Source organism: Lynx canadensis, chromosome C1, assembly GCF_007474595.2.
Source record: "Lynx canadensis isolate LIC74 chromosome C1, mLynCan4.pri.v2, whole genome shotgun sequence".
Lineage (NCBI taxonomy): Eukaryota > Metazoa > Chordata > Mammalia > Carnivora > Felidae > Lynx > Lynx canadensis.
In genome coordinates this window covers 165157230-165179341 of record NC_044310.1, presented here as the reverse complement: position 1 = coordinate 165179341, position 22112 = coordinate 165157230, and the positions used below count along the sequence as shown (strand labels likewise).

The following is a 22112-nucleotide window of genomic DNA, read 5'->3' as shown; positions in this document are numbered from 1 at the left end:
TATATATTATATATCGGCCTTTTGTTGGATATGTGGCCTGCACATATTTTCTACAGCTCTGTAGTTTACCTTTTCACCACTTAACAGAATCCTTCACAGAATAAACGTCTTTAATTTTGATGAGATCCAACTTATCAATTTTTCCTTTAATGGGCTGTACTTTTGGTGACCAGTCTAAGAACTCTTTGCCTAGCCTAGCTCTAGACCTTGAAGATTTTTTCCTGTTTTCTTCTAAAAGTTTAATTATTTTATGTTTTACATTTAAGCCCATTATCTACTTTAATTTTGATAGAAGATTTGAGATTTAGGTCAAGGATTTTTTTGTTTGTTTGTTTTTGGTTTTTTGAGCCTATGGATGTCTGTTTACTCCAGCACTGCTTGTTAAACACACACACACACACACACACACACACACACACACACACACACACTTCCTCCATTGGATTGCTTCTGTATTGTTGTCAAAATCAGTTGGACTTCTTTGTGGGGGTTTTCTATGCTGTTCCATTGACTGATGTCTCTCTCTTCCAATAGCACAGTAATGATTATTGGAGCTATATAATGTCTTAAAATCAGGTAGATACATTCCTATGACTTTAGCCTTTTTTTTTTTCATAATTATTTTGGCTATCAAGTTCCTTTGCCTCACCATATAAATTTTAGAATCATCTTTTCTATGCCTACTAACATTATTGCTGACATTTTGATAGGAATTGTATTAAATAAATAAATCAATCTGGAGAGAAATGACCATCTTCACTATGTCTAGTTTTTTATCAGTCCATGAACACAGTACCATCTCTTCATTTATTCAGGTCTCTTTTTTGACTTTTTTCATCAGCATTCTATAATTTTCAGAGCGCAGATCCTGTATATATTTTGTTATATTTATGCCTAAGTATGTGCACACCTTGCTAGATATATGCTCATTTCATTTTCTTTGGAGCAACTGGAAATGGTATTGTATTTTAAATTTCAGTTTCTATAGGTTTGTTCTTAATAATAGAAATGTGACTGATTTTTGTGTGTGCTCTTAAACTCTGCAATCTTGCTAATTTTCTTTTTGTAGATTCTTTGGGATTTCTACATAGACAATCATGTCATCTATAAGTAGCAACAATTTTATTTCTTCTTTTCCAATATATATCTTTTATTTCACACTACAGGTTTTAACAAATGGCTTCAAAGCCAATATTTTCCTCATTCTTTTGAGAAGTCTCTTTTTACTTTTAAAGTTTCTGATACTACTGGATTTCTGTTAATATTACAAAAAAAGTTTGGAGAGGTAGCCTATAATTATTCTCTGAACGATAAAAAATAATTTTGGTTAGGCAAAGACACCAATATTTAAACTAGGGCTGGTTATATCCAATCAAAGAATTTTACTTTCTGACAAGGGCTTAGGTATAAATTTAGCCAATGAACAACTTAAAAAAGTCATAAATTGAAATTAAATACGTGGCTGATATAAACTCTGCTCTTTAAACTGACCAGCTCGTCAGTTACATAAACAAGCACTACGAAGATTAAGTTAAGCAGGCTTTATATTTCCTATAGCCTCCAGTTCCAGACTACATCTGTTTTCTTTGATACACAAAACCAGAGTTAAAATAGCTCCATTTATCACAGCATGATTGTAGGCAGACAAACCAGCCTGTCTGTTTCCAGATAGTGAAAGCAACTGTTATTAATCACAATTACAGGCCAAACCCTCTAAGAGAAATTGCATCAATATTCTCCCAACCCCCAGCCCTTCTACTCTCAAACTCAAAAATGGTACTGAGAATGTCATGACACTGGCCTGAAGGTCAGTAAATAAAGATGACACTAAGAGGTCAACTTGAGTTTTCAGTTCCGGATGCAAATCAAGGAAAATCTTTTCTTCACATAAAAAGAAGTGATCTCTCAAAAGCTCTATCATTAGTTAAGTTTAGCAGGACAATTAAACTCATTCTATTTCAAATTTATATAGAAAGGTTTCTGCTTTATGAAACTATACTGAATAGCACAGGGTATTTGACATTTACAAATTAGATGATTAACTTTAAGCAGAGAGGCATTTATGAAAATAGACATTTTTCTATAGTATATTTTGTAGCCAAGAGTGTGAAGGAAATTTATTTCTCTTTCATATATATAATAATAGAACTTCCTATAGAACGAGACCAACTGCAGGTTACAGTTGAAAACGTGTTAAGACAATTGTATCATATCCCTTGAATGTATGAATCTTTTTCATATAAACAGTAACCTTTTCTTCAATGGTTAAGAATACAAGCCAGAGTTTCCACCTGGAGTTGTCTATTGTTATTTTTTTTAAGCTACTGTGTTTTTTGTTTTGTTTTGTTTTGTTTTGTTTTGTTTGAGTACCTACAACATGCAAGGCACTTTAGATGCTCTACGTACACTATTACATTTAATTTTTATAATAATATACAAGGTAGGCACTATTATTCCTATTTTGTAGAAGAGAACACCAGCTCAGAGAAGTTATTTCCTTAAGGTCACAGAGCTAGTTAAGTGAAGACACAGGAGTCAAATACAGATATGATTCCACAGCCTATGTTCTTTCCCCTTTGTGTATAAGCCTCTTGACCTTTTATTTGCTTTAAGACAAAGTCTGAACGGGATCTTACATACATAATGCATCTATGAAAGAACACTAAAATGGCTGCTGTTGTGCAGTTGTAGAGAAATGCACATTATTTTACCCTACTTTTCTACTGAATAACTGGCTCTAATATACTTTCTCAGAAATATTATGGGACAAACTGAGCCTTTCCACGATTAAACATGACCCTATATTCAAACAAGGCCTGATTATTAAATGTTTGAAGCTAAATTAGTAATGAGACTACAGCCATTCCAATATGAAAGACTCAGAGCTGCTTAAGAATTTGCAAAACTGCCCCAAATTCTGTGAACACCTGGGCCCTTACCCACTCACTTAACATATTCATTGAACATTTCCTATATAGAAAGAGACAGTCACTGTTCTAGGGACTGGGAAACACAGTGACAAATAAGATAAAGTCAGTAACCTCATCGAACTTATTCAAATGAGAAACACAGAAACTAAACAAGAGAACAGGGAAGACATCTCAAAGAAGGTGACATTTTTATCAGGGAACTAAATCATGGCGAAAGTGAGCCATACAAATATCTGGGGGGCGGGGTGGGGGGACAAGAGAACGAACATCAGAAAAAGAGGGAACAAACACCAAAGGCCTTACAGAGGAAAGGTGGTTGGTATGTCTGAGGAATAGCAAGGCGGCCAATGCCGCTAGAGTAAAAAAGTAGTAAGAGATACAGACGGATAGACACATGTATATCCTTGAAGGTCCTGATAAGGAGTTTGGATTTTATTCTGCCTTGTGAGGAGAAAACACTGAGTTTTATAAAAAAGATTACTCTAGCAGTGACAGAAATGGCCTGAGGGGAGCAAGAACGAAAGCAGACAGACCAGTTAAGATGCTATTGCAGAAGACTCAGCAGGAAGAAATAGTGATTTGACCTAGAATGTCGTGGTGGTGATGCTTTCTGGTATTTGAAAGTCATCAGGATATACTTGGTGTTTTAAATCCTGGGAATGAGGTAATCACTGAGGGAGTGAACACAGAAGAACAGACTGGCTCAGCGCCAAGCCCTGGAGCCCACCAATATTTACCAGTTTAGAAGAGGACAAGCTGGCAAAGGGAAAGGATCTTCATTTTACCAGCACACGTGAAATATATTTTGTATTTAGGCTTACCTAGTTTCTTTTTCTAGGCAATGGAGGAAACCAGGTAGTTTAGAGTTCGTTTCTATGCAGTTATATTTCTGACCACATAGAAAATAATATGCGAAATACAACAGAAGTAAAAGATTTCTATTTAAATGAGGCAGAATTTCTTAATAAATTAATATGCAATCAAACCTAGATACATTCAAGTTCAAGCCAATAATTTCTAAAAATATATCATTTCATCAAACTTGGAGTCTTCAACAAATAAAGACCAATAGGCCTAGAACCTGAAAATGCACATAAGTTTTAGAAGTCTTATCATAACATGATCTGACCTATATTTGTTTTATTACCTGATACTGCCAACATGTTAGAAACTTACAACCAGGGAGTATAAAAACCACCAGAAAGTCAAACTGATTTACATGCAAGACAGAAAAAAAGGAAAGGTCTATGATGCAAAAATTAAAATGTTGACTCATTTCTGTTTTAACATCTAAAGCAGGGCAAATAATTAACTTCGTTTCTAAATTAAAGTACAGAGGTTTTATACTTGAAAATAAAAATGGTAATGTTTAGTATTTCTTCTGTTGGTTACTACCACAACTTGGGCTACCTCAGTAACAGACATAAAAACTCTCAAGAAATATCAAGTGCCTTCAAATTATGTACTATGGCTTTCCCCAACATTTTATCAAACCAATTATTTTTTAATAGTAGGTACAGTAGAAATTCTACCCCCAAAAAGAATACCTCCGTGGTGATGTGAGAGGCTCCCTCCATTAGCAAGGATTTCTTCTCTAGCAGCTGCCTGTATTTGAAAACAACACAACAAATAGTTGCTACTTAGGTTTCACTCTGAAGTGAAGGTTAAGACCAAGCCCCCAAGGAGGCATGCCCTTCCTAGGTTAAATTACAAACTGGATTTCTAATTTTCCTTTATCTTCCTTTGGTTAAGTACATTTAAAACGCAATTAAAATATGCAGCCTAGTTTTATACATTTTTTCTAGTGAATGGTCACAATGTCTACAACAGTCACCTCAAGATTCTAGAAAAGAAAAAGAAGATAAAATGATCGATTCAGCAGCACAGAATCGTTAATAGTAAGTTTTGTGAAGATAGTCAAGTCTTACTCTGAAGTAAACACCTCTCTACACCAACAAATGTTAGTAACTAACATGTACTGACTGCTTATTTTATATGCAGAAAAGTACTAAGCAATTTACCTGTAGTAACTTATTTATTTTATACTATAGCCTTGTGTAATAATTGCAATTATCCTTATTTCACAGACAAAGAAAATGAGGCTTAGATGTTTAAATTACTCCCTAAATATCATAAAGTGGGTATTGGACCCAAAATTCCTTGTAAAGCTATCAGAGATCAACCATAAAAACCCTTATGGAGACCATTTCTTAGGTCAATGTCTTGGAACAAGTTACTTGTCAGACCGATGGATATCTAAGTGTAAAAAAACAAACAAACCTTATTTTCTCCTCCTAACATGTTAGGTCCTAAGCTCCTTATAGAGCAACTAAGGTTAGAAAAATAAACACTTAGAGCAAAACAGAGAATGACTAAAGTGCAGAGTGGAAAAAAAAAAAGGGAACAGAAGTGGAATTACATTCAGTTCATAAGTATATATCAGCCATGAGGTGAAGTATCTAGAGTGCCTAGAACCTCTCAATTACTCAGGTGTGTATACAGGAGTTAGACCAGGGTAACAGGGCTCAGGCAGGACAGATGGATCACATCTCACAGCAAAGTAACTTATACGAACATTCATCACTTAGGATTTAGGGTTTTTCAAATGAATCAAATATATGCCAGCGTTGTACCTTCTAACAAATTATTTTAAATAACATTATTTTAAATTTAATAAATTACTGAATTAAACAAATGATTTTAAAATTTTTTTTTCAACGTTTATTTATTTTTGGGACAGAGAGAGACAGAGCATGAACGGGGGAGGGGCAGAGAGAGAGGGAGACACAGAATTGGAAACAGGCTCCAGGCTCTGAGCCATCAGCCCAGAGCCTGACGCGGGGCTCGAACTCACGGACCGCGAGATCGTGACCTGGCTGAAGTCGGACGCTTAACCGACTGCGCCACCCAGGAGCCCCTAAACAAATGATTTTAAACAAAGCAACAATTACTTGAAATTAGTAGTACTTAGAGAATGGCAGTTTGGATTGGGGAAAAAGGAATAATCTCACTCTTATAGTAGTACAGGGCCTTTGAATACAGCCCTTTGAGTAGCCAGAGGTCAACCAAAACACTGAAAGGCTAAGCTGATGGGGAAGTAAGTACTCCAACTTTTGAGGGTGACAGATATGTTCATTATTTCAATTGGAGTGATATTTGATTTGGGTGTATACATATGCAAAACTCATTAAATTGTACACTTTAAATATGTGCAGTTACTTGTATCGCAAATATACCTCAAAAAAGCTGTAAAAAAAGGGGGGGGATGAGGCATAGGAGGGAGCCAACCAAACCCTGTCTGTGCTTTGAGTCTAAAAGTGTGCCATTGAAATCACCACATGGTGCTGCCTTTGGCAGGCATGAAATAACATTAAGACACTAGGTTTTAAACACTAGTTTAAACACTAGGACACCTGAGGTTTTAACAAACCTCAGTCTCCTCCCAGTTTCTCCAGTCCAGTCTGTCTCTTCAACTTTAGGCATACTTACAAGAAATACCAGCAAACAGAAGGCTTTATAAAAACTGGAATCTTAAGGCCAGTTAAGGAATGTAACGAAACTAGTAGCAAATGAACCTCTATAGTCTATGTATAGCTATAACAATCAAACAATTATAAACCCAGAATGAGGATATTACAGCAACACAGACCAAGAACATTAGGGCTGTTGACCTCAACTGCAGCGAGCATCTGGAAATGGGTGAACTGCCAAAGTGATATCAAGAATTCCTATAGTCCTTTGTTATTTAACACGGTCTTACAAATTGTAAGTAACAACCAAAGAATCACAGGTTACAGAATATTAATTTTAGAATATTAAATCTAATATCTATAGATAATATTAATTTTAGACTCACAAGTCAATATACGACTCAATGCAACAAATATGTTTCTAATTTCTATTGACTATCAACCAGGTAAGTCATGGAGTGATTAAACAGAGTTGAACTAAAATTCATAAATTGATAGGAAAGTTTATTTAAATTAATAAAAGAATGTAAGAATATATTCATGTATGCAAAATTACCTCGGTTTGTTCAAACACAGTCAGTGGGTCACTTATTCCCCTGTAGTTAAAGGCAAAGTAGAAATAGATACATGCACCTGCATCATAAGTCTGCGTCACCCTAAAAAACAAACAGACAATCCCCAGAAGGCTTTAAGTTAAGTGAAATCAGATTTAACATCTAGAACTTTAAAGGCAAAATCATCTGATTTGCTTAAACCATAATCTCATTCTCTACCCACCTTCTTAATTCCTGTTTTTAACAACTTTTCTGAGGTAAGTCTGGATTATTACCCAAAGAGTTTAAAGTTTTAAAAACAATGTAAATGTTTCTCTAATTGGCCTGAAACAACCAACCTCTTCAGAGGATTTTTTTTAAATGAAATAGATAGCAAAGTTAAAGAAGCCCCAAACAGACTAGATGGGACATTCTAAGTCTTCTAAACTTCGTTGAGTCAACAGAAATAGGCATGAGAACTTCAAACTCAGAAATAAGAGAAATGTTCAAATATCAAAAATGATCAGGCTGGGTAAAATAAATAAAGCATCTTCTCCAACTTCACACTAATAATTACTAAGGACTTTGGAAACAAATTTAATGATCATATTAAATGCAGCAATATGGCTTTAAAGTACTGTCTCTGAAGGTTTTACACTCTGGGCCTCATACGTGTGCATGTTGTACGTGTGTTTACAAAAGACATCAAGAACATTAGATTATTAAATCATATATATGATATATACTTGGGCTTTCCAAATGCAATTAGGTGAAGCATTTAAGAGAGCCTCAGGGGCATCTGGGTGGCTCAGTCGGTTAAGTGTCTGACTTTTGATATTGGCCGAGGTCATAATCTCACAGTTCATGAGATCAAGCCCCATGTAGGGCTCTGCACTGTCAGCACAGAGCCTGTTTGGGATTCTCTCTCCCCCTTTCTCTGTCCCTCCCCAGCTTGTGCACATGCTCTCTCTGTCAAAATAAATAAATAAACATTCGAGAAAAAATGTAGAAGAGTGCCAAAATAATCATAGTCAAATCTGTGAATGCAATTTACAGAGGTTCCTACGAAGAATTTAATTTAACAGAAGGAGAGAATACAGAGGAAATACTCTTTTTACTACAACAATACAAATAGAATCTAATCTAAAATTTTAATGGCCTTTTAGGCCAAATGTTAGGTGCCTCAGAACAGAAGAAATGAACTGTTTAACAATGCTACTGTCAATTTGCCAGCTGTGTTTTTCTTCTAGTGTTAATTCACACTCATAAAAAAGATCCCTTGAATGTTTACATTTTAAGTACCAGATTTACAAAGTTTAAGAAAAACTGGAGAACCATCCTAACTATGAGGGCACTATCATTTAGGAATAACCAAATATAAATAAATTGAAAGGATACCTGAATGAAACAAATTTATAGCAAGTAGTAAAATATATATCACTTATATTTGAATCAATATCAATAAACAGAAAATGCAGTCAATATTAAGAAAGCATTGCTACCTTCCAACAAATCCAGGATGTATACCAAAGAGTTGTTTTCAATAGATAAGCAGGCTTTTATTTTTTTTTATTGTTTTAACGTTTTATTTATTTTTGAGACAGGGAGAGACAGAGCATGAACAGGGGAGGGTCAGAGAGAGGGAGACACAGAATCGGAAACAGGCTCCAGGCTCTGAGCTGTCAGCACACAGCCCGACGCGGGGCTCGAACTCACGGACTGCAAGATCATGACCTGAGCCGAAGTTGGCCGCTTAACTGACTGAGCCACCCAGGTGCCCCGATAAGCAGGCTTTTAAAAGTCACAACAAAGCTTCAGTGATCAGTATCTCAAGAAAAGATAAAGTAAAAATAATACAAAAACATTTTTGGGAAAACCTCAATTTGGGTGTACTTCAGAAAGTGACTCAAATCCAACACCTTTTAATAGATCAGTTTTATCATTTAAGACCCTTAACACCAACCTCTTCCAAAAATCATCTGGACAAGTGATAGCATGGCTACCAAAGTCATAGTATTATTCTTTAATTTCTAACAGGTTTTTGGAGTACTTTACTTATGTTAGACACACTAGCTAGGAATTCCTTCCCATAAAACTTCTTCGGAAAATTTGGGTTAGAATTTATCTTCCAATATACAAAATACATTTTAATAAATGAAAATAAAATAAATGAACTCAATAAATGCACCCTACAGCTAGTTATTTTCCTTGGGATCTTCAATTTCAATGAGAGTTAGAATTATTTCAGGGGCGCCTGGGTGGCGCAGTCGGTTAAGCGTCCGACTTCAGCCAGGTCACGATCTCGCGGTCCGTGAGTTCGAGCCCCGCGTCAGGCTCTGGGCTGATGGCTCGGAGCCTGGAGTCTGTTTCCGATTCTGTGTCTCCCTCTCTCTCTGCCCCTCCCCCGTTCATGCTCTGTCTCTCTCTGTCCCAAAAATAAATAAACGTTGAAAAAATATTTAAAAAAAAAAAAAAAGAATTATTTCAAGTCAGTTTTGGAATAACTTTTTAAAAACTAGTTTACAAAATGGATTTCACACATTCAACATTTATACTCAACACACAATAACCTCCTTGGCCACACTATTAAGCAGCTCAAATCAAACTAAACTAAAATCAAACTCTGGTGAAATGTTAGTTTTTATCAAGTATGAGATGTAAGAACTATATTTAAAGCTCCCATTTATTAAAACCATTCAAATAACTAGACTGTGTACATTCAAAATTTTGGTTTTATAAAATGATCATAAAAGCTGAGTATATAAGTTTTTATCAGAAAATCATTCTTAAAAAATAGCTACTGAATAAAAGACATATCTCAAATTTACTCTAAGCCCATCTACCTATAATACATAATGAAGATCCTTATTTAGACTTTATGAGCTCCTTCTGAAAAACCAAGACTTGTGTTGTTATAGAAGGTGTCCTGAGGCAGAATATTTTACTTCCCAATAATGTTCAATAAGTACTGGTTTATCATAATGATATTCTGATAATGGAAGGGGGGGAGTCTGGAGAGATAAACAGGGAGATAGGGCAGAAAGAGAAAGTGGGGATAAAATCTGTTAAATTGCTATTTAATAAAAAATAAAAAAATCCTCAGCTACACAAAAATAGATTCTACTATTTAAAACGTTTCAAATTTTACAAATGACTTGGATTATTAGGCCTGATCTGTTTTCTGAACTATAGTAAAGAGACCTGACAGACTAGACTGTCAAAAGAAGAATTAAGTATCAATTTGGGTTCATAATAAACAAACACAAAATTTTTTCTTAGACTTTAAAATAAAAGGTTTATTTTTAAATATATCTCCAAATTAAAAAAGAAAGAAACAAAAAAACAAAGAACATGTACATTCTTACACCTTTATTTGGAAAGGTTCTCTCCAAGATTAGTCCTAAGCCACCAGTAGGATTACCAAGTTATAAGCTTTTTGTTGTACAGAACAAGACCCCTATTTTCTTTTCTTTTTTTTTTTTAACTGGCTTTATTTTTTATTTTTTTTTATTTACATCCAAATTAGCATATAGTGCAACAATGATTTCAAGAGTAGATTCCTTAGTGCCCCTTACCCATTTAGCCCATCCCCCCTCCCACAACCCCTCCAGTAACCCTCAGTTTGTTCTCCATATTTATGAGTCTCTTATGTTTTTGTCCCACTCCCTGTTTTTATGTTATTTTTGTATCCCTTCCTTATATTCATCTGTTTTGTCTCTTAAAGTCCTCATATGAGTGAAGTCATATGATTTTTGTCTTTCTCTGACTAATTTCACTTAGCATAAAAAAAGACCCCTATTTTCTCATCCTTCAGATATATCAAACGACCAGTCAATAATCTCTAAGTCCACATTTTTAGCTTACGTATTCTCAGATTCAACCTCAAATATACTTCTTTAAACCCTGACTGTCTCTCCCACACAGAAGCAAAAAACACAATTTCAAAGAGATCCTTCTGGTTGACATGAACAGTTAATGTATACGAAAGATGATTTCCTCACATTTGTTAGAGTTTTGCTCTCTTACTCCAATGGAAGCACAAAAATTTAGCAAATTCTAAAAGGTATCTGTCCCAATGGGGGCAATAAGTAGAACTAAGAAACACAATATGGTACCAGGGAAGTACAAGATGAGGGTGTAAAAGATAGAAGAAAAAAAAAAAATCAGAAGAGACAGCAGTTTGAAGAATATAGAAACATTTCTGGTCTTGCAAAGCAAATACATGCAAATTATCATGCTATATGAAAATATCAAAGACTTAAGAATTGGATACCTTCATGAGGATTTGTCATTGGAGAAGAAAAATATTCAGATTTCCTTTACTAGCTCTAGTATAGGTTGTCTACCTCAAGTTTAATGTAATGACCTCACAATAATAAAATGACATTCATACAGCCCTTCATATGCTTTCTCAATTCATTCTCACAAGAGTCTCATCAAGTAGATGGTATTACCACTGCTTTACTAATAATCAACTTAGAGCGCAAAGGGATTAAATTCTTAATAAACAGCAAAACAGTGCTTTCACTTTTCAGACACATATAGTATTACAAAACAAAGAAATTCAAAAACTAAGCAGGCAGTTGCCACAGTAATACAGTAGTAGGCCAGCAAGGCCTGGTTCTTGGGCTGGAAGAGGCCCAAGTCTGCCCTCTTAGGCTGAGATTAAGTGATCCCAGGCAAATCAGAACAAGCATCATGAATAGAAATACACAGAAATGCCATTTTGGTGAGGCATATCTGCTGTTTCAGAGTCAGCATCTGGTGCACTTAACAATAAAGATATTATATTATTTCCCAAATTACTTAATTTGCATTTGTGCTTATATTGAAAATTTTTTGTTTCTACAAATTAATTGAGTTATATTCTTGAAACCCCCTTCCCTGACACATGGGAAAAAAAAAAAAAAAGAAGCAGTTATACAACACAGAATGTTTAATAAATTTTCAAGTGCTAGATTATGACTGAACCATCTACTTTAAAGATCCCCTTCACATAATCTGTCCTGATTTCCCTTTATTCTCCATTCCAATTAATTCTATAACTTTACAGATAAGTCATATGTTTGATTTAATCTTGATACATTTAATCTTCTTGTGTTTATACAGGTCTTTTAATTATCAGGTGATTGAATACAAAGTGCTCCTTCGCAAGAAAACCTCCTTTTGGACTGCTGCCATTTAACAAAGAGGACAAGATTTGCAGTTAACTGTCCACTATGGAAGATACCAGCTACATGCAGTGTTTTAAATTTAAATTATTAGAAATTAAATAAAATTTACAATTCAGTGCCACGGTCACACTAGCCACATTTCGACAGCCCCACAGCCATATGTGGCTTGTGGCACCAATACCAGACAGGACAAATAATGAGTATTTCCATTACTGCAGAAAGATCTATTGAAAGCAAAGAGTTAATCTTCATTTGCATACTTTGCTCTACTCATTCCTTTACTCCATGCCCATTCATTGAATCAGTAACTAATAAAGTGGTTAAAGTGCTTTTTGTCTATTGAAGAAAAGGCTACGTTGACTATGTATTAAATTATAGTTTCCTGAATATATACATGATTTATAATTTCAGTGAATTAAAAGGCACTCCTTTACTTATTCCTGGGGCTCCAAGGTTTGGCTTTTCACTGTCCTGCTGTCCTGAAGGGGTAGAAGGCTCACTTCTGGAAGGGTATTCTACTCCTAAAGGGCTCAGGACTGCTCTAAAACCCTAGTGGCACAACCCTAAGAAGGTGGCAAAAGTGAAGTTTAGGAAAGGAAAGCTTGCTAAATGGAACAGACTGAAGCTATTCTTCTGGTGGCGTGAATTACATTTCTCCATTAATTAAAATATGTTTTCCTCCCAGAATAAGCAGTAAAAGAGCAACAACAACAAAAAACCTCACCTGCATGTAGAAAGAGGAGCAAACTGAACACCCTTCTCTTTGCATTCCCTTGTTATTCGTTCTTTTACATTTCTACAGAGATCCACAACCCTAGAAAACAAAATTGAATACAATATTAAGTTTTCAAATAAATTACAAAATTCTAACAAATGTTAGTTTACCTGGCATCCTTCAAGTCAGAAATTCTAAGAAACTTTCATACTTATTCTGTCAAGAATGAACAAGAGCGTTGATCATTCAAATTGAGTCTTCCATTCATAGCTTCAAAGGGGCAAAGTTCTCCCTTTTTTTGCCATAGAAAAGACAGAAGTCAGAAGAGCACACTCAAGCTTCCTGAAGGCAGTTTCCTACACTTAGGTAAACCCAATTTCACAATTAATTTAATCACAAGATTTTAAAAGCTTTTTTAAAAAGCTATAATGAACATGTTAATGAAAATTCAATTCTGGGTTTACAGGAATACCAATCTGTGTCCATGTCTAAGATATTTCCCTTAATATAAAAATAATTTAGTCAATAATCGTGAGGTTATACCAAATGTTCAATAGCCTTTTGTCAAGCTCTGGGCTAAAATCTACTTTAACAAAGACTTACTGGATGTTAACTGGATGTCAGCAATGTATAAAGCTGTGCTAGACTGGTATTAAGAGTCAGTGAAAACAGATAAGTAAGAAATAGTTCATAAAGGGAATGGGGGGATTGATAATATTTAATAATATTAATCCTTTTTCTATCTTTTTTTTTTTTCAACATTTATTTATTTTTGGGACAGAGAGAGACAGAGCATGAATGGGGGAGGGGCAGAGAGAGAGGGAGACACAGAATCGGAAACAGGCTCCAGGCTCTGAGCCATCAGCCCAGTGCCTGACGCGGGGCTCGAACTCACGGACTGCGAGATCGTGACCTGGCTGAAGTCGGACGCTTAACCGGCTGCGCCACCCAGGCGCCCCCTTTTTCTATCTTTTAAATAAATTTTTATTTGAAATAATTTTATTATTTTTTAAATTTTTTAACGTTTATTTATTTTTTTGAGAAAGAGCATGAGTGGGGGAGGGGCAAAGACAGAGGAAGACACAGAATCTGAACAAGGCTCCAGGTTCTGAGCTGTCAGCACAGAGCCTGATGCAGGGCTCCAACTCATAGACTGCAAGATCATGACCTGAGCCAAAGTCAGACGCTCAACCGACTGAGCCACCCAGGCTCCCCTTGAAATAATTTTAGATACAGAAAGTCACAAAGACAGACAGTGTTCCTCTTTCCCTGGTTTCCTCTAATGTTAATATATAACCATGACAGATTTGTCAAAACTAAGAAACTGACTTCAGGACATCACTATTAACTAGAACACTTTATTTATATTTCACCATTTAATTTTGACTCCAAGATACCACTGTTTTAAAATATAAAGGCATCTGATTTCTTTTGTTGTTTAGTTTTTGATATAATTTTTAAGGCCCTATTTTGGAGTGCAAGAGAGCTAATAGTGATGCATTCATACTTTGGGAACATGCTCAGGAAAAAGTTCTAAAATGGAAAACAGATGTCAATCAGAGCTTCTAGGTTGGAGATGCAGAGACAAAAGATTTGGCTGACAAAAGATTAATCTATTTTTTAATGTGAGCTGTAATATTTTGTTATTACTATATATTGTTTCATTTGGAAAATAAAACTCCTAAGGTACATATAAGCCATCTAATTCTTCAATAAACATCCTGACAACATACTGACGCTGATTCTGTGTTTCAAATCTTAGTCTGTTTAGAATCAGGAGAATGGAAAAGGTAACAAAGAAGCACAAAAGACTGGGCCATCTCTAGTCTAAAGACTGATTTGACTGTGTGAGAGCCAATTTGATAAAAACCATAACATTTACATGGATTATGCTTTATAAGACACATTAAAGTTATCCATATTTCCAATAAAAACAAAGAATATATGGTTAAAACATAAATATGGAAAGGGGTTTAATGGTTTGTTAGCTATTTTATTAGCATGTCAAATTTTATTTTTTTAATATATGTGTCTGAAAGTTTTATAAATTCTAATTTTACAAAACAATTCTCTTCAGTTAAATTGTGCTTAATTCTATGAGAGTGTAGACAAATACAATTTATCGGTGTTATTTATGCCTCACCTATGGAATGGTAAGGATGCATGTTTTTAAAATATCTCCTACTAAAGTATTTAGATTATTGGAATTTATTGTGTCTTTATTTTGAAAATCCAACTTGTAAAACAAATACTTCAAACACAAATAAAACCTACTAAGTAAGCTTTAATAGCTACAGGGATTAATGAATATTATAAATTTATAAATAAGTTCTTTATCATGACTCTAGAAAGTGGAATTTAAGTGCTACATAATAGTATATGATAATTTACAATAATAATGAGGAGGAAATGGGACAAATAACATGACCAAATGGTTAAAACCCTTAATAGGATACTTTCTAGAAATGATTTGTACAGAGGATCTTCTTTTTTTCTTAATTTTTTTTTACTTCAGAGAGAGAGAGAGAGAGAGAGAGAGAGAGAGAGAGGGACTGGGGGAGAGGGGAAGAAGGAGAGAGAATCTTAAGTAGTCTCTACGCTCAGCACAGAGCCCAATGCAGGGCTCTGGTCATGGTCATGGGATCATGACTTGAGCCGAAATCAAGAGCTGAATGCTTAACTGACTTCAGACACCCAGGTGCCCCCAGAGGGGAGTTCTTGAAGTATTCTGGCATAGAACTTGTACAAAAGCCAACACAGTCCACTTGGACCAAACATTCTATGTAAGATGAACATAACGGTGTATACATTTAACTTTTCACCTGACCTATTGGCAAATTTAACCCTGTTGACAATTTCCTACTTGAAAAAAATTTTCCTGGGCTTCTTTCACATCACTGGTTTTCCTCCAAATCCTCTAGATATTATTCTCTTTTGCTAGCTCTTGTTTGTATATCCAAACAAAATAAATTTTGGGGTTCCCTGGACTTCCTTCTTAGGTCCTCTTTTTTTTCTTCATCCATACTAGCTATAAGGGTTTGTATCTACTCCCTTGGTTTTAATCACAAGCCTCATGCTAATGTCTCCAAAATCTTTAAATCTCCAACTCAGACTGTTTAGACAGCTAATTTTATAGGCTACATTCTTACATTATTCCCAAGTTCATTCATAGGAGTCTATTCAGAATATTCATTGTGCACTCAATAGATACAGTTATTTTGGTAGGACTACTGAGAAATACACAAAAACTAGTAAGGCAAATAACCCCCTTAAGAGACTTATACATGAAAAGGCTAAGCAACCTAATAACGTGTGAGACTTGAAGACTCTGACTCCATGGGTTTCTGCTAAACATGGTCTCTACCTAGGTAAATGTTAGAGAGAAAAAACAATTTGTTAAATGGGTAACAAGTAAAGTTTCTATCAGGAATGTAGCTGCTTTCCATTCATTTTATTTATGAAAACTTTAGCTGATGAAGTTGTTTTAATTGAAAAGAAACCAAATATATAACCTGTATAAAACAGTCAGATGTCAGTAAGTTGATAATTTTTTTTCTTTACAAGATTTATCCCCTTGTTAAAATTTAGTTATCAAAAATTGTGAATAACAGATTGATCCTATAAACTGTTGTTTTACAATGCATGGAATATGAACATCAATGCACCAAAAGTCATAACCCATAGTAGACAAAGAATGAATGCAGAAAGTAAAAAGTCATCTGGGGAAGGGAAAAAAAGAGTTAGGGTAGAACAAAAATGTCAAGATATGTAATATCTAAAAGGTAGATTCATGGGAATTTGTCATGTACTTTATTATTGATTTAATTTGTAAATTTTATTTTTTTTTTTAATTTTTTTTTTCAACGTTTATTTATTTTTGGGACAGAGAGAGACAGAGCATGAACGGGGGAGGGGCAGAGAGAGAGGGAGACACAGAATCGGAAACAGGCTCCAGGCTCTGAGCCATCAGCCCAGAGCCTGACGCGGGTCTCGAACTCACGGACCGCGAGATCGTGACCTGGCTGAAGTCGGACGCTTAACCGACTGCGCCACCCAGGCGCCCCTAATTTGTAAATTTTATAAAGAAAACATAAAATGTAAGGCATGCCAGAATAAAAATGTACTAACAATCTTAACAGCTTTTATTATTGAGTTAACTCATGAGTCCATTTAAAAAAAAAAAATTTTTTTTTAACGTTTATTTATTTTTGAGACAGAGAGAGACAGAGCACGAATGGGGGAGGGTCAGAGAGAGGGAGACACAGAATCTGAAACAGGCTCCAGGCTCTGAGCTGTTAGCACAGAGCCCAACGCGGGGCTCGAACTCAGGGACCGCAAGATCACGCCCTGAGCTGAAGTCTGATGCGTTACCGACTGAGCCACCCAGGCGCCCCTCATGAGTCCATTTTTAATAAAACCACTTCACATTTCCTCCTCGGTTTTTATTATTAATTCCCTAACCAATATTTGTATACCAACATTTGTGTATATGTGTATGTGCATAACATAAAAATAGAAATTATACATAATATCTTAAGTTGGATTTCTTTTAGAAATCACTTAAATACAAGTTAAGATCTTGCTTAATAGTAACCATCCAAAATCAAAAGCTAAATCATACATTACAAAAGAAGTTTAACACTGGGTTTATAATTTTGGGGGATGTTCTAGAGAACCTTCAAGCATATTAAGCATTTAAGAATTTAAATCAAAGCTAGTAAAACTATAGACTGACACTTAAGTGCTCACTAAGATTCTTTAAAATATAGACTTCAATAACACCTTCCTTCTATGGGACATGGACAAATCTGTCTAAATAAAAAAAAAAAAGCTGGCAAATATGACATTCTGATGAAGGTGTTAATATAAATAAAAGTGATCACCTTGTTTCAATGTTTCTTTATAAAAATTTTAAAATTTGTTTATTTGTGCACAAAGATATATTATTTCAACAACTCCTATAGCATAATATGAGACATTTTATTATATTTTACCTGTCCCAAGGAGCAGAAGTCTCAAAAGACTCTCCTAATACATAGTATTCCAAACCCAAGTCCTATTAAAAAAAAGACACAAAAATCAAGAAATTACAACAGATGCAGAAGAATCAAGAATACTGTCATATTGTTAGTATTTCACGTAATTGTTAATATCACATGTTTCTAATTTAACCTCCACTGTTCTTTACTCTCCACCCCATAAAAGCAATGGAAAGTGGCCTTGAGTGTGAGCTACAACCTCCAGGAGGACAGGAACTTTGTCTTGTTCTCTTTTGTATCTCTGGCACCAGGCAGTGTGCCTGATACATGGCAGGAACTCAAATATTTCTCCAAGGAATGGAGCCTCTGAGAACTGTCTATGTACATGTAGAGGATACTAGCAGAACAGATTTTTTTCTGGAGCCTAAATAGTAAATTAAACAACACTAAAAAGTGGTCATCAGGATGGAAGGACCAGGGCAGCAGGAAAGTAGGAGCAGGGGGGACTAAAGGAAGAAGGTAGATCTCCCTTTCCTGAAATCAACTTTTCTTTAAAAAACAAATTAGAAAATACAGTGCCTCTCTTTGTAGTAACTAAATAAGATAGGATATCTGGAAGCACTTCTGCTAGGAAAATATATTTTTTTTTTAATTTTTTTTTTCAACGTTTATTTATTTTTGGGACAGAGAGAGACAGAGCATGAATGGGGGAGGAGCAGAGAGAGAGGGAGACACAGAATCGGAAACAGGCTCCAGGCTCTGAGCCATCAGCCCAGAGCCCGACATAGGAAAATATATTTTATAACACATAAGATATAATGCTTATATGATAAGTAACTTATAATACCCAGAATACAATTCTGTTTTAATATCAAAACTGGAAAGAGCAATTCATATGCCACCAGAGATGCAAAGATAGAAAGAATATTTTATAAGCAGAAAAATCAATAAATGTTAAGTTTTCACTTCTAGTAAAATGATTCACTTCAACTCTACCACTGGTTGGCAGGAAAAATCCCCAAATTACTGATCTAAAATGTGTCACTTTTTTCTTGTGCATTCATTTACGCAGTAAACACATATGTGGTGACAAAGGTATTAAGCACTGGGAAAATAAAAAATAAAACAATCCCTCCCATCTCAATACTGCTTCTGATTCAGTTTTAACAGTGTGTAAGCTGTATTTGTTACAGTTACACATCATTTTCTAGAATTCTGAATTTAGTAATATGGGAAAATGGTCAATATACTTAGAAAATGCTCAACAAACAAAAACTTGTGGATAACCAAAATGCTTACTATGGGAGACCCTGAGGTAGTAACAGTCTATGGAGGTAAACATTATTATAAGACCTAAAATCATCTATTACTTTTCATGATCTGTAAATCTCTTAATTACAATTTTTAACATAGCAAACAAGCAATAAATGTAATTTCCCTTATCAGCGTGGGGGAATGGAGTGCCCAGAAAAATGCATATGCTTCAAATTCACTGCAACCTAAAATTTAGATCTTACCTAAGATTAGTTTTGAAATAAGAATACAATTCAAGCTTTCTAGAGAAGTAAAAACAAGTTTTATATAAGTTTATGTAAGTATTTCCTTCAGAACAATTTCCAAGTGAAAAATTAGAAAATGCAGTATTTGGGAAAGTCAAATTCTCAATAGGATATCTGAGAAATGATGTTTTAAAATAAGACCTTTCAAATTACATAAATAAGCAATATTTAAAAAATATAACCCTAACAATAGCAGAAAACAACTAAGAAACTTGAGTTTATTACAGCCAAAGTAGAAAAACAAAATAAGTAAATAAACTTTTGAAAGAATACTTTCATATCAACAAGTATAGTAGACTCTTGGACTAATAAAGTTTCTCACAAGTAGAAAATGTGGAATTAGAAAAATTTTAGAGCCCAAATACAGACAAATTATTTCTTTAATTCTACATAGTAATCATCACCAGTGAACCAACTACTACTTAGAATCAAGTTAAATACCAATTTTTAATGAGTTAAAGAAAGATTATACATATTTAAAACTTGATTATGAATCAAGTGAGAAATGGTGCTAAATAAGACAGCTCGATTCTAACCAAGCAATGTTAGGAATGGCATGTTCAACTTCCAGACAGAGAAAGTCACCATTCTTTTAAAGAGGAGAATGATCTATATAATCTTCAAATTCCTCAAAAGCAATATATGGAAGATTTAATTGGGATTCTGAAGGTTTGTAGCTAGTCCTACATTCATGTCAAATGATGTGCTACATCATACTAGGTTAAAACTTAAGAAAATATTTTTATTCATTCAAAGTAAGAAAAAGGATTATTTGCAATATAAACTGACAAGAAAATATGAGATAACTTACTCGAATATACGCAATGACATAGGTCAGCAAATAACCTCTCTGTCCATTATCTTCTCCAATTGCCAACCCACTGTAATTAAACAAACTGTTAATATATTTCATATATATTTATGAAAAATATACAAAAATAACCAAACTAATATAATACCTCAAGGTAACTGTTTAACAGATTAACATATATTATACTGCATCTCATTTTTATTGTAATCTAATTTATCAGAAATATATCAAAGAGTTGTCAAAAGAATAAGCTTGGAGAACAAAAACCTAAAGATACTTTTAATATTTCAGTTTGGTCATTAATTTCAAACTTGCATCCATCAAACTAATAAAACTGACTCATGAACTCAACTACTTCTACCAACATTGACAAAAGTACAGAGAACTAGCCATGAGAAACAAGCTTAAGTAAACTTTAATAATCTTTACAAGCATACCAAGATACTTAAAATACTTATTTTATTCATATATTTTATCCATATATTCATGTGTTACTATAGCCCTATTCATATTTAAAGATGTATAATGATTGACTATATCTTCCAAATACCAAGAAGTTTTCTGAATACCTGGGTACATAGTATATGAAGTATTAGACACACTGTTTATGAAAATATGAAAAGTATGACAAAACATACTTACACAGAAATATTAAAGTTTATGAAGCAGCATACAGATAAGTACCAAACAGGTAAGGTTTTATTACTATGAACACATCAACTATCCATTTCAATTTGAAAGTAGTTTTATCCACAGAAATTATATTTGGTGATCTAATTAGAACTAATCCCATATAACATATAATTCAGTCCAAGCACTTTGCTTTGTGAAAGTCATTCTTATGTTAAAAGACTAAAAATGATTATTGATTTTACTACCTTCAGTAAAGAGCTTTTAATTTTGCTTGTTTTCATCATCAGGCAGAAATTAAATTTTAACTATTCTTAGTCAACTAAAGCAAACTTACCACAAACTCCCAAAGTATCTACCAAAAAAAAATCCCTCAATAAAACCAGATAGAAAACTGTGACTTTCTTGGGTCATAATGGATGGTTAACTTCCATGCCTCTCCCCTCAGTACCCTAATTGCTCCTCCTTTGTCTCAGTATGCTGAACCCTTAACCATGGTGTTGCCCAAGACTCGGGTCTTGAGCCTCTGTTAGTTACACCTCTTCCGGAAAAATCATTTTTCTTATTACTTCAGTTAACACCTATGGTGAAGTTCTTCCTTCCCCTGAAGTTTTGCTTGGATTTGGCAGTAAGTAAACATAGTAAGTGAACAACATAGATGTGCCCTTGTGCTATACAAATAATGTAAGGCAACTGTAGGCTAGGATGTATAGGCCAAATCAGATATCCTTATAGCTGCATACACACGAATCAGTATCACCCAGAGAAGTGGCAAACACTTGATGGAAGCGGCTCTAGTCTAGAACCACTTGGAGATGGGGTGCAAAGAGATGAAACAAGAGGGGTTGTTCGTATTACTAGAATGTTAATGAGCAAAGAAGACAGAACCTAGGTCAAGCAGTTGCGAGTGAAAAGTAAAAAGCAACAATATAATTCTGGGTTGGATGCAAATGGATTTGAGGTGAGAGGTAGGAAGTCAAAGTTCCAAAACAAAAAGGCAACTAGTCAGAAAATTGCTGTGGCAAGCACGGGGAGGAAAATATCTGAGCCTATACCTCACATAGATAACAAAGCAGTCAGATACTGAGTCCAAGAAAGAAAAAGCACTACTGAGCTGGGAAATAGGAACAATTCATTCTGGGCCTAGTGGTAGAAAGAGAGTGAAGACTAGCAAATGGTGCAAGAGACCTGCGCTGGGAATCCTTGAGAAGGTGCATTCTAAGTGGATATTTGGTGAGAAATAACAGATATGAACCTTTAGTAGGCTTCTTTTATATCGGATGAGAAAAAGTCCTTCTTGCAGTTCCAGGT

General features: G+C 34.7%; 1 protein-coding gene across 2 annotated transcripts in view; it reads right to left on the bottom strand.

The window, feature by feature from the left end:
- Positions 1-22112, bottom strand: part of AGPS (alkylglycerone phosphate synthase) — a 143915-nt gene that overhangs the window by 14447 nt on the left and 107356 nt on the right. The window contains exons 15-19 of one of the 2 annotated variants that reach the window (XM_030325400.2): positions 20172-20241; positions 17817-17878; positions 12832-12921; positions 6957-7056; positions 4478-4535 (exon numbers count right to left, since the gene is read on the bottom strand). In XM_030325400.2, the coding sequence (XP_030181260.1) occupies positions 4478-4535; positions 6957-7056; positions 12832-12921; positions 17817-17878; positions 20172-20241 (380 nt within the window). The remainder of the gene's footprint in view (positions 1-4477; positions 4536-6956; positions 7057-12831; positions 12922-17816; positions 17879-20171; positions 20242-22112) is intronic. The other variant, XM_030325401.1, reaches the window with a different exon arrangement.